Here is a 13,877-nt window from a genome sequence, read left to right on the forward strand (position 1 = left end):
AATTTTATGACAACTCTATAAAGTTAAGTTCCTATTTAACTCCATCCAACCTATGTTTTACTATATAAAATATTTCTTTTCCTATTCCCTTTACCAAAAGTCTCTTCGATTCTAATTAGAATAAGTTATACACCATGTATATGTCAATATATACTCTACTGCCATGTATATCTAAAAAGAACAACAACAACAAAAGTCTTGTCAAGATTATCACAATCAAGAATAAAACAATAAGGCAACAACAAATTTCTTGTAACTACCAATGACTGGGCCAGTTAAATCTATTGATCAAAAATGTTGCAAAGTACAGAGTGAAACAATCATTTTGTAGATAAAAAACCTAAACTTCAGAGAAAATATTTAGCTTACTGACAGTTACAAAGCTGTTAGTTCAACATTATGTTCATGATTTTATTAAAATAATTGCAATAAAAGTAATTTTAAAATTTTCTTAAGGTTATAATGACGCTCCAAAGAAAACTAGAAACAAAATAAGAAAGAAATTTAAAAATGTGCAGCTGTATTCATTACCTGCTATTCTTATGCATTCTGGCTCGGTTATACACTAATCTAGTGTCCCTTAATGATTCTATTCCTGAATCAATTACACAATAGAAATTTACATATTCATATTAAAAAGTGCACTAGAGAAAGTAGTAAGCAAACATGACTTTATACAAAATGATGCACCACATCAGAATGCTGTAATTTGTAGTACATTATTTGAGAAAAAGATAAATTTAAAATAAAATATTATCTTTCCAATAAACATCTTAGTCTTATACTCCTTTCTAGTTAATTTTATTTATCCAAACATTTTCTTGAATTGTCTTAATGGTAACTTACACACTAAACATCTAAGACATATTTCAAATAAGGTTAAATTAACAAAATAAACAAAAATAACAAAATAAAATGTTTCCCTAGATTTCATATTAAAAGTCTTCTAAGTTAGCAAGAACATTATATAATATTCTGTTTCATGGCATGGTCAATTTGAATGTGTTTGCAAAATCGGGCAAATAATAAATAATAGCACCTACAGTTGCCTCCTGTGAATTAGTACTTAAATTGAAAGACAACAAAATATATGTGATTTTCCTCTTATTTAAGGTTTGATGTCATCTTGCTTTTTGCTTACTTGTCTATTATAAAGTCATATTCCATTGCCTAAATTTTTTCCTTCCATTTTAAAAACTGTAAAAGTTTACTTTCAGACTAGTTCAGTGCTACTCAAAATGTGGTCTTATAGACCAGCTGCCAGTTTTAGACTTTTTTTTTTGGACAGTAAGAGTGGAGGGTGGGGGACTAAACCCAGGGGCACTTTACCACTGAGCTACATTCCTGGTCCTTTTTATTTATTTTTTATTTCGAAACAGGGTCTCACTTCGTTGGTTAGGGACTTGCCAAGTTGCTGAGGCTGGTCTTGAACTTGTGATCCTCCTGCCTCAGCCTCCCAAGTAGCTGGGATTACAGGTGTGCACCACCACACCCGGCAGTTTTGAACTCTTTGCTACTGGTTCAGGGGAGATAAAGAATCAACTACATAACTATGTCTACTATTTAGTTCACCTGATATTTTTTAGTAGCGAAACTTTCTCAATGAAGGAAGCAAGATGTTCATTTACATTCAGATGCAAGTTCCCCGTATTATCAGACTGGTACTTTTTAGTAGCACTGAACTAAATGACAAAAAAATAACCATTATGATGATAATATCAAAGTATAATCAACCAATTACAGTATAATTATAAGTTGAGTTTATAAAATTTCATTTAAGCATATCCACAGAATAAGAATAATACATATTTAAAATGTTTTCAGTAGACAAATCAAGTTTCAATTAAACTTGTAACAGAGTCTTAACCACCATATGAAAATCCTAGGAAATTTCTACCATGTTTTTTAATTAAGTGATCATTGTAACAAAATACAGAAAACAAGAGACAACACAATCTTAAATATCCATTAGGAAAAAGAATGTCCCAAATATATCCAAATTAATTACTATAAATTAAAGTGATTGATGAAAATACTGCTCCTCTTCTTTTGAATCCCTTGACTAAGCATTAATTGCACATTTTTAATATAAAAATGGGTTTTAGAAAAACTATAAAATGTGTCTCACTTTTCACGATAATATGAAAGATTTCTGTAATAAAATAGTAAAGAGGTTTTAACTTCTACAGACCTCATTTAGACATCGTTTCTTTGTGAATATATTTCTGATAAAGGTTTCTTGAATTTCTTCTTGCTTCACCAAATACTGCCAAAGCCTCTTCACAGATAATGCCAGATGATGTTTGGATCTACACAGAGACAGTAAATTTAATTAAGGCCTTCAGATATTTCTGAATAATTGACTTCCTTGGTGTTATATGAATGCTTATTATAATAAGTTAACTAGAATCACACCATATGATGTAGGAAGCATTCAGCAAGTTTTTTCTTTTTCTTTTTTCTTTTTTGGTACTGGGGATTGAACCTAGGGTCACTTTGTCACTGAGCTTCAACCCCAGTGTTTTTTATTTTGAGAGAAGGCCTCACTTTATTAGAGCCTCACTAAATTGCTGAGGCTGGCCTAGAACTTGCAATCCTCCTGCCTCAGTCTTCCAAGTTGCTGAGATTACAGGTGTACACCACTGTGACCAACCAGTCAACCATCAGACAGTAAATATTTTAGGCTTTATGTGTCATATGGTTTTATCACAACCACTCAACTCTGTCACTGTAGTGGGAAAGTTGTTCAGGTTGAACAGCTCTAATTTGAAATGCTCCAAAATCCAATATGTTCTGAAACCTGAAACTTTTTAGTTGTTGACATTGTAAGTTTTGAATTTTGAGTTAGGGATATTCAATGGTAAAGTCTATGTAAACATTCCAAATTCCAAAAAATTCTAAAATCGGAAATACTTCTGATCCCAAGCATCTTGGATAAGGAATACTCAACCTACAATACACAAATGACAATGGTATGGCTGTGATCAATAACACTTTATTTTTAAAAAGCAGGAGGGCTAAATTTAGGAAGAGGGGCTGGGCACAGTTTGCTGACCCCAAATCTAGGGACACAAGATATAATAAAAATAGGTAAGATTACTAGAAGAGAACTAGAAGCACAGCTACTGAAAGTGTTATCAGAGGACACATACCCAACCACATACTCTTTTTTATTGATCAATAATAAGAGCTTTTGCAAGAGTATAAACTATCCACAACATTAAACCAGTAAGCGCACCGTTTAGTACAGTGAACTGTACTTTTGTAGTAAGATTTTCTAGATAAAACAGGCACTGAATTGATTTACCTTTTGGTTTAACTTTCTCATCTCATGGACAGTAAAACAGCTGATGACTGGTTCTTTTCAACAGTGCTGCTCTAAAGTAGGTATCAATATACTATGGCTCAAAGGTCAAAACTAGCCTGCCCCATTTAAAAAAAAAAAATTTACTGGACCACAGCCAAACCAATACATATTTATGTATGGTATAAGATGGTTGCTTTTATTCTACAATGGCAGAGGTCAGTAATTGTGACTAGCACATCTCAAAAATCTAAAATATTTACTATCTGGACCTTTGTGAGAAAAGTTTGCAAACCTCTGAACTACCACAGACATTACACAAAGACACTGACATGAGCCTAGAACAGAAAATAAAACACAGCCCTTAAATATTTTTTCTCTAAATACTACCTGACAACATTCTGATTTAGTAAAACTCCTATTTAAAACAATATCTATAGGAAAACTTACTTGAAAGGAGTGTTTGTAGGTTCCAGTAAAGCTTTGTGGCGCAGAATAGCAGGACCAGCAGACAAACTCTCTTCAGAGGTATGACTTGAGATATAGTTTTGAGGAGGTCCACCATGGATTTCAAGCCGTCGAAGAAGAACTTGTTCCCAACATTGAAGAGTTTTTAGAACCGCATGACAAAGAGGTGAACTAACTGGAAGTTCTAAAAAGGGAAAATATAAATGACCCACATTTGCCTTTTGCAATAAAATGTATATTCAATTGTAGGAAAGACTGAATTAAGCTATTAATACACATTTTAGCATGTGATAAGTGGGCATGAAAATGTGGGAGGTTGAGAAAACAACATTATAAATCTGTACAAGTATTTCGATTTTTACTGTCCCTGACTTTTTTACATGAAAAATGTATCTGAAGATTAGGAAAATATGTGTGGGAGAAAAATTAACTGCTTCAAACCTTTGTATCAGTTCTGTATGACATATAACTTCAAGATTTGTTTAGAAAATGAATAATACAAAAATGTTAAATAATACTTGAGAAGAAACTCAGTGCTTTTTTTTACTCTTCCATATTCCTGAATCCTGATCCCATTTTATTTTATAACTATTTCTGTTATTTACCTCCCCATATCTACATAATGAGCATATAAACTGTGTTCATAATTTTTAATTTTGTAAATGATCTACTCATTTATTGCTAAAGATTATGAGAATAAACTTTTCCTCCTTTCATCATAACTATATAGTCACATAAAAATTTGGTTAATTCTGTATTTTAATATTTTCATACATAAATAATATAAAATACATATCTTATAACCACTTGTATTTCATATATATAAAGAGTATATATAAATGAAAATACTTTTCACAGCTGAAACATTTGGTATACTATCATACCCCTTTCTTTCCTATACAAGCATTTCCTCCTTTGTCGTTAACAATTATGAGTTTTGTGTTTGCTTAGTTTCTGTATGTTTACCATTACTAAATCCTCCAACATTCAGATAGCTATAATATAGTCTCATTATAGTTAATCATATCAGGTTCAGTGCTTCTGATTTCTTGGACATTGCCCTCCTCAAGCACCTAATTACATGACAGGTGCATTTATCGAAGGCTGGTTTAGTTAAACAAACAAACAAATTTTTAACAATAGGAAGTCTTTAAGCTTTTCTCCACTATTTAAAACTATACAGAATAGTAAACCAAAGCAATGGCACTATTGGTTTATATTAAGATGTTTATTACCTGCAAGATCATGACCTGCAAAGGGATAGAATGTCTTCAAATTATTAAGCACCAACTGCACCATTGCCAATCGCATCAATGACCAACTAAAAACAAAGCAAAAATGGATCCATTAAGGATTTATGTAAGGATTTAGAGTACAACATTTGACCAGCAACTTCACTATTAGCAATCTACCTTGAAGGTGTACCCCCACAAAAACAAAATAATATAATATATGCAGTTACTTATATCAGGATTATCTACTACAGCAGAGGAGTAAGAATAATCAAATTGTACTGGCTAAATAACTGCAATTTTGAAGTATGGAATTTTAAGTAACCATAAAAAAGAACAAATAGAATCTCTAAGTGTTAATAAGGAGAGAACTCCATGAAGGAACAAGGAAGTTTCAGAACATTAGATATGGTGTGCTACATAATCTGTGTAAGAAAGCAAGGGAGATAAAATTATACAGATTTATTTGTTTATTTTTGCAAATGGAAGGATGAATCAGAAACTTTAAAAACTTGTCAAATGAAAACTAACAAAAGAGGTTATCTGTAGAGGGCAAAAGGAAGAATTTTTTAAATATGAGATTTCTCATTTGTTTTTTTATAAAAGAAATGTTCAGTTTCTCTTTAATTGTAAGTGGAACACACTTATTTCTTAAAGTATTTGCTTTTAAATAATTTTTGTGGTAAATTACATATAATGTAACATTTACCATTTTAACCATCTTTAAGTGTATAGTTCAACAGCAGTAAGTATATTCACATAGTTATTCAACCTCGACCAGCATCCATCTCTAGAACTCTTTTGTTATTGCAAAATTGAAACTTCATAGTTCAACAACTACTTATTGTCCAGGCCTTGACAACCTCCAACTGCCAGTCTCTATGCATTTGACTATTCTAAGAAAATCACACAAGTAGGATCACACACTATTTACCAGTTTTGTGACTGATGTATTTCATTTAGCCTAATGTCCTTAAGATTTATCCATGCTGTAGCATTTGTTAGAATTTCCTTCCTTTACAAGGCTGAATAATTTTCCAATGTATGTACAATATCACATTTTGCTTATTCATTCATCTGCCAAGAGACACTGTTTCTACCCACTGGTTACTATGAATACTACTGCTACAAACATGAACACACAAAAATCTGTTTCAGTGTCTATTTTCAATTCTTTTGAGTATATACTCAGAAACGGAATTGCTGGGTCATGTGGTAATTCTAGTTTTAATTTTTTGAGGAATCATTATACCATTTTCAAAAGTGAATGCAGTATTTTATATTCCCACCAGAAGGGAACAAAGGTTCTAATTTCTCCCCATTTCTGCTATCATTATTTGGATATTTTTTGTATTAGCCATCCTTATGGGTACAAGACGGCATCCCACTACGTGTTTAATTTGCATATTCCTAGTGATTACAGCATCTTTTCATGTGTTTATTGGTCATTCTTCGGAGACATGTTTATTCAAATCCTTTGGCCATTTTTTAATTGGGTTGTTTTTTCTTTTTGAGTTATACTTTGACTTCAGAATCATGCAAATGTTTTCCATATTGAAAAAATAAACTTAACAGAAAAACAAATCCAATATACCAGTTAAGTAATATGTCAAAATAATTTTTCAATAAATATTTCATTGTCCCTAATATACTTACTCCTTTTCAAAAATCAAACATATTTCGTCTTTATAAATTATATATACCTTTAGATGTAAGCAACACATCAACATACAAGATAGTACACTATCTACTCATGAATGTATGAATAATGCACCACTGGAGGTAGGAATGAGTATTTTGAACAGTTATGATTTTTATAATATATGGAAAACTTTTTAAGACAGTATTTTATTGACATAGTACTAACATTTTACTGAAGAGACAATCGATTTTCGAGGCTGAAATTGTGGAATTTAGGAACCAAAAAGCAAAGGATAATGTGAGAAGATTTGTGAGGAATGATAAAAATTATAGATGGTCTACTCATGTAAAATCAAAAGTTAACTGACACTGGGTATGGTGGTGCATGCCTGTAATCCCAGTGGTTTAGGAGGCTGGGTAGAAGGAATGGAAGTTCAAAGCCAGCCTCAGCAACTTAGTGAGGCCCTAAGCAACTTAGCAAGACCCTGATTCAAAATTAAAAAAAAAAAATTTTAAAGGGTGGGGGATGTGGCTCAGTAATAAAGCACCTCTGGGTTCAATTGCTGGTTCAAAAAGAAAAAAAAAAAGTTTAACTGACAAATTCTGATGAAGGAAGGCAATGTAACAATTTCAAGTACAACTATAGAAATGTATGTGTGTACTAATTTATGAAGCTACTAATTGCACATGTATTATTTTCAAAAATATTACACAAGCCAGGATGAATAAAAAAAAGATTAAAATGTAATATTCCATACCTATATGAATTTGAATTAGAATGCTCTTGGAGATGAAAATCTGTAGCTAAAACATCATCATTATCATCATCATCATCATCGTCACTTTCCAGACTTTCCTCTGAATCATATTCAGCTTTACTTTGGGAAGGTGGTAGAAAAGGCTGAAACAAAAATATTACACAATGTGTTATCCAAATATCTTATTTAATACATTCAAACATATAGTTAATAGTAACAACTCATCCCATTTGCAGGTGGTTCATAAGTCACTAGTATTTGCAATATGATGCCTGTGACATCACTTTAACACAATTTCCTTACTTATTCATCCATTCTACAAAAAATTTCTTAAGTATTCATTATGTGCCTATTAAAGATTTATGTAGGGATTTTAAAAAGTACAAGAATAAGAATGGTATAAGAATTTTTGGGATAGATGTTGTAACTGTCTTCACAGAGTTTACTTACATTTTAGAGGTAAAGATAAGGAAATAACAGAAAACTAAGTAAAAATTATATTAAGTCCTACAAAGGGGAAAAAAAAAAAAACCTGGAGAGTGCTTGCCTAGCATGTGCAAGATGTAAGGCCCCAGGTTCAATCCCAGTGCCACACAAAACAAGGAAAAAAAGAATTGAGATGAAGACCATAAGTTGATCATGAAAGACAACGATTTCTTTGAAAAGAGGCATTTAAGTGAGACCTTATGGACAAAAAGGAAAAAATCATATAATAAGAGGGAATGAAAGCATTTTAGGTAGTGGAAATCCCACGTTGAAAGGCTTTAACTTGTTTTCACAAGTTTGGTATGAAAAAAAGCAAGTTTCACCAAAGGTTGCTAAGCAACAGGGAAAGTGTTGGAAGAAAGGTTAAAGAGACTAGCAGGTAACAGTTCTGGCAGGGGCTGGTAGGTCACAATAAAGGAGTATAATGTGCTGCTACTAATGAGTTTTAGGCAGAGAACAGGAATTGAGACTTGATATCACTATGACTACTCTCTTAGAAGAAAAATGATGACAAGAGTAGAAATGGAAACAATAGTAACTAATGCAAGAATTGGCAGCTCACACATAGGTATTAGGAATGGAGCTGGGGAGAAATAACAGACTCAAGGTATATTCAACAGCTTTGTGGACAGATTTGGAAAGTAAGAGAAAGTAAGGAAAAACAATGATTTCTGGGCTTTTAATTTGAGCAACTTTAGAGATGAAGATATAGGAACCCTGGGTATAAGAGGGAAGTATTGGAAAAAATAAATACCCAAAGCATAATTCTTGAAGAAGACCAAGATTTATGGATCAAATAGAAGAAGGATGAAGAGAAAAGACTATGAAGGAAAAAAAAAAAAAAAAAAAAAAAACCAGTAAGATAGGGGAAACAAAGCTAGATGAGACTGACATCACAGCAAGAGGAAAGACAAGAATTCCCGAGGTGCAAGTGATAAGTTGCTTAAATACTGCTAATAAGTCAGATACAATATTAAAAAAAAAGTTTGTCATATTTCACATGGTTATCACCTGACTCTCAACAAGAACTGTTTCAATGTGGTAAATGGGTTAAAAGTATACAATAAGTTAGTACAAAAGGGAAATAATGTAAGGCAGTAGAAAAGAAAATGTATCTATGGTTTTGAAAAGCAGCAGGAAAACATGTTAAGGTAAAAGTAGGTGTTTAGGAGGGAGATACTACAGCCTATTTCCGATGATTAAAGAGCCAATAAACAGGAGTACTGAAGACATAAGTGAGAATAAAGGTAAGGATAGGACTCAAAACAGAACTGGAGGAAATGGTCTTTAATAGGAAGGATTCCACCTCCATCATAATAGGAGAAAAGAATAAGATGTAAACCAATGTAGTCTGGGTTATGGTTTTATGATGGGGATAAAAGACTTTTGATTCTATGGTTCTCAGTGACTTATAAAGTGATGTAAATTATGAGTGAGAGTTAGTTTAGTTGTAGAGCACCTGCCTAACTTGCACTTGTGAGGTCCTGGGTTCAATCCTCAGTACCACCTGAGGTGGGTAGAGGTTAATGAGAACAGGATGGAAAAAATGTGTGAAATTTTAAAAGTTATAAAACACTGGCTCTCGGGAAGTTCAACACAGAATGCAGGGTGGAACTTCTGGAATAGCTCAGTTAAGTAAGGAACTTATTAAATCCTCTCCAACATGACAATAAAGCAGGACAAAGTTTTAAAAAATAAGCATAGCAAGTTGACCAAATGTACACAGCACAGAGAAGATTTAAGAAAATCTACTGAATCTGAATAAACCAAGAGATTCTGGCATGTTGGTCAGGGGCTACTCCCTTTCCATTTCAAGATGGGGCTATCTTTTAAATTCCCTGTCCATGGGCATTATCAAAAACAACAGAGACCTCAGTCTCAAATAATTAGGGACAACTAATATCTCAACTAGCTTGTGGTTGTAATATAGATTGGGACAAGGGCAGACCAGTCAGAAATTTAACAAGGAGATCCAGGTACTTGACAGTTAAAAGTTTTGCTAAACAACAATTCCATATCCAGCAAAAATACCTTTCAAAAATAAAGGTGAAATTAAAGACATTCACAGATAAAATGCTTATTAAACATTTGTTGAATGAATGAATGTCTCTGCAAAAGACAATGAGGAATAAAGAGACAAAAACTCCCTTCATTACCTGAATCATGTTGACCATGAGAGAAATAAAAATTCAAAGGTTTTGTGGCCTGGGCTTAATGTCATCAGAGAATAGATAAATGCAATTAATACAAGCCAATAAAAAGAACATCCAGAAGTTCAGGATGTGAAGAATTTGGCTGATCAGACAAAAGGTAGAAGATAGGCAGTTCTTGCTTTGTATAGTAGTGCAGTACTGTAAAAAACAATCACGTAAGCTGGGTGTGGTAGTGTACAACTGTAATCCCAGTTACTTGGCAGAATGAGGCAGGAAAATCACGAGTATGAGGCCAGCCTCAGAACTTAGTGAGACCTTGTGTCAAACTAAATAATTTTTTAAAAGACTGGGAGTGTGGCTTGGTGGTAGAGGGTCCCTGGGTTCAATCCCCAGTACCCAGGTTTGGGGCAGGAGAGAGCACACAAACAGAAATAAAATACATCTTAATAATCAATGGGAAAAATCACAAATGTTCTGTGACCTTTAAAAATATTTGTCAAAACACTAACAACTCTTACTGTTGGGTATAAATGTATAGAAAACATTTTATAAAATAGTGATGCATTAGGTAAATTGTAACTCATATATTAGAAATACTAAGAAGTGTTTGATTTGTAAAAAGCTTCCCAACCATAGTTTGAATAGTGTTTGCCTTCTAACTATAACTTATAAAGCAACCATCTTTTCTATACCTTAAAGAATTGTCATATTTATAAATTTGTGTCAGCTTCTAGCACTTTACTCTTTGTACTTTTAGTGTTGTAAATCTCTTTAATGTGAAGGTTTTTTTTTTTTTGGTCAATATCACTATCTTTGGAACATCTTCATCTTTTCCTCACAACTTCCTAAATTTAGGTTGATAAGTTGACCTTCACTAAATACCTGTCTGTATATTTAGACTCTTTCAAATGGTAGCAATGTCAACATTCCCAGTAATATTTTCTGTATTCCATTTATGTTGAATTTCATTCTCAGTACTATCACCCCCCCCTTTTTTTTTTTTTTGCTGTTGTTGTACTTTCATTACAGTTGATCAATTCCCTCTTTATTAACTAATTTTGTAAAATATCACAAGTTTATCATGGGAGACAAAAAAGAATAACTACATGCTGTGCTGTGTGTGAACTGAATAACAGGTGCTAAATGATCAATCACTGACAAAATTTGAAAGAACTGATGTGAATGTTCACTGCTCATGAGATTTTTCTGTTATTTATACCCTGTTCTGTGAAATAGAGGGCTAACAGGAGAGTTTATACTTCATGCAATTATTCAAATTTACCATACTATGGTAAATTAAATTTGAATCATGTTATTGAGGGAATGTTATTCAATTCAACACTAGTGATTGAAATTTATATCTATCCAAACACATAGGAATGCCTGTAGTATTAAAAAAGAATGTGGGGCTAGGGATATAGCTCAGTGGTAGAGCACCTGACTAGCATGAAGAAGACCCTGGGTTCTTCTTCATGCAATGGGGGAAAAAAAAAAGAGAAAAGAATGAGCATGATGATAGATGAACAGGACACTTCTGATCTTGGTTCTTAAACCCCTATCAATCACATTATCACTGGAGTGTTAACTAAATTCTTTTTATCCTATTTAATAACTTTATTTTGTTTAAAATACGGAAGTCAAAGTTTACAAAAAGCCACCATCGAATTTATTTATAAACACATACAAAATAAACATTACAAGGGCTGGGGAGATAGCTCAGTTGGTAGAGTGCTTGCCTTGCAAGCACAAGGACCTGGGTTCGATCCCCAGCACCACAAAAGAAAGAAAGAAAGCACTAGAAAAGCAAAATAAACATTACAATAAATATTTTACGTTTTTTTTTTTTTGACTGTAGCCAGACACAAAAGAATATCTTTTAAAAGCAGTGTAGAAAAATATCTGGAAGCACCAACAAGTGCACTTATTTTAAACACCTTTATTTCCATTTTACCATGTAAATATTAATATAGATACTATTTTTATTACCTTGGCTATGAAATAGTCCCAGATACTGAGTTCAGGTGGGATGAACTTCTCTTTGACTGTCAGTGACTCCTGGCTTACCGGTGGTGAGGAGGAGGTCAGTGGAGCAGATTCTCTGCAAGATATTTTTGATGGCCTAAAACGTTTGTTCTGTTTTTCTCCTTCTTCAACTAGTGAAGAAACTAAGAAGAAAAAGTATTATTAAAGTATTATTTTCACTGTAGTTACTTCACCTGTCTTTATATAAGAGCTAAGCATAACTATAATAAGCATATACAAAAAAACAAGATATGATTATGAAAGTGTAGAGCAGGTAAGAAAATAGGTAGGAGAAGGGAGCCCAAAATCCCTTTGTATAGAAACTTCTGCTTTTATCTGAACTCTGTGAATGCTGACTTATCTATTGTATATATAGAATAATAGGATATAATTTCTACCTGTAAGTACTTCCCCAATTTATCTAAAAACATGACAGGAAATTTACTATACCCATCTATTTGGAGGTGTTATTGATGTTGTTTTTGGTGTGTATGTGTTGGTGGGATGAAGTATGCGGCTCTCTGGGGATTGAACCCAGGGTCCCATGCATGCTAAGAACATGCTCTACCATTGAACTATCACCCCTGAGCCACAACTTTGTTTTTTAAAGGATATGATGGAATATCAATATTAATTAAAGATAATTCATTTCTGAGATCTTCAGTAATCATTTGGCATTAAATCTACATATAAAAAACACATTTTTCACCAAAAATACTTAAAAATTCAAGTGTCATAACTACTTATTTAAACTGATTCACACCTTTGGAAATGGTTCAGAGATGGAATTTTTTAGTCAATGGAAACACAAAGAAAAAAAAGAAAATGCAATCTTTACTGTTTTACTTTCTAAACACTCTATAATTAGTATTTTCTTAGTATTTTACTCTGGAATCCTAAAGACATTAGCATTAAAAAAAAGTCTGACAAATTTTTAATCAACAGTAATCACAAGTAGAAAATTCCCCACTCAGGGGTATAGCACAGCGGTAGAACTCTTCCCTAGCATGCAAGAGGCCCTGAGTTCAAGCCCCAGCACAAGCAGCAAATAACCTGTAGAAAATTAAGTATTTTGTAATAGACAGTAAATAATTCACATTAAGGTACACCAATACTCTTCAATAGGTCCAATGAGTTTTACTTACCTCCCAAGGGGATGCAAACATTTGTACTATAATACAACATTTTATTGTTTAAAGCTACTCAGCTTGCAGACACAGCATGCACATGCAAATATATCAAGCTACAGTCAAGCTGAATTTAATATAGTAATTTGGTTATTTCAGAAAACAGGAAAGAAGAAAAAAATGTTAAAATTCTAAGAATATTGTGGTACCATTATTACTTAACCTTTCAAATTATTTTAAAAAGAACTATCATATTAAATGTATAAATTTTTCCTTGTTCTTAATATCTGATATTCAAAATCAAGTTTCCAATATACCTACTGCATACATTAAAATGCATCCTAAAACTAAAGTGAAGTGAACCTGGATGCAGAGTTTATGAATTATAAGGGGGATGGGGAAGCTAAAAAGTGGCTAAAGAAAAATGAGGGCATGCATGGGGAAAATGTCAGACAACCAAGTTAAGTTCTGGCATAAATTTAAAAAATGTAGTTCTTAGTTTGTACATAGAAAGTACTTCCAAAAGAAAGCTTTCATGTCAAGATTGTAGATGGTGGGGACTAACATACCTTCCTTCCCTTAAAAATCTTTTTCTTACCCTCAGTACATTCTGTAATATGTTTTTCTCAGGACTGTAAAAGTAACTCAGAAAAACCTCAAAATGGAAATGGAGAAATGATTAAGAC

The 13,877-nt window shown here is 32.7% G+C and overlaps 1 protein-coding gene across 5 annotated transcripts in view; it reads right to left on the reverse strand.

The window, feature by feature from the left end:
* The window catches only part of Dmxl1 (Dmx like 1), a 160,205-nt gene that overhangs the window by 38,715 nt on the left and 107,613 nt on the right, over positions 1-13,877 (reverse strand). For all 5 annotated transcript variants that reach the window (XM_047554855.1, XM_047554854.1, XM_047554853.1 and 2 more), the window contains 5 exons: positions 12,029-12,207; positions 7,404-7,546; positions 5,008-5,093; positions 3,755-3,956; positions 2,192-2,309 (listed from right to left, as the gene is read on the reverse strand). In XM_047554855.1, the coding sequence (XP_047410811.1) occupies positions 2,192-2,309; positions 3,755-3,956; positions 5,008-5,093; positions 7,404-7,546; positions 12,029-12,207 (728 nt within the window). The remainder of the gene's footprint in view (positions 1-2,191; positions 2,310-3,754; positions 3,957-5,007; positions 5,094-7,403; positions 7,547-12,028; positions 12,208-13,877) is intronic.

This window comes from Sciurus carolinensis, chromosome 6 (genome assembly GCF_902686445.1).
Source record: "Sciurus carolinensis chromosome 6, mSciCar1.2, whole genome shotgun sequence".
NCBI classification, from domain to species: domain Eukaryota; kingdom Metazoa; phylum Chordata; class Mammalia; order Rodentia; family Sciuridae; genus Sciurus; species Sciurus carolinensis.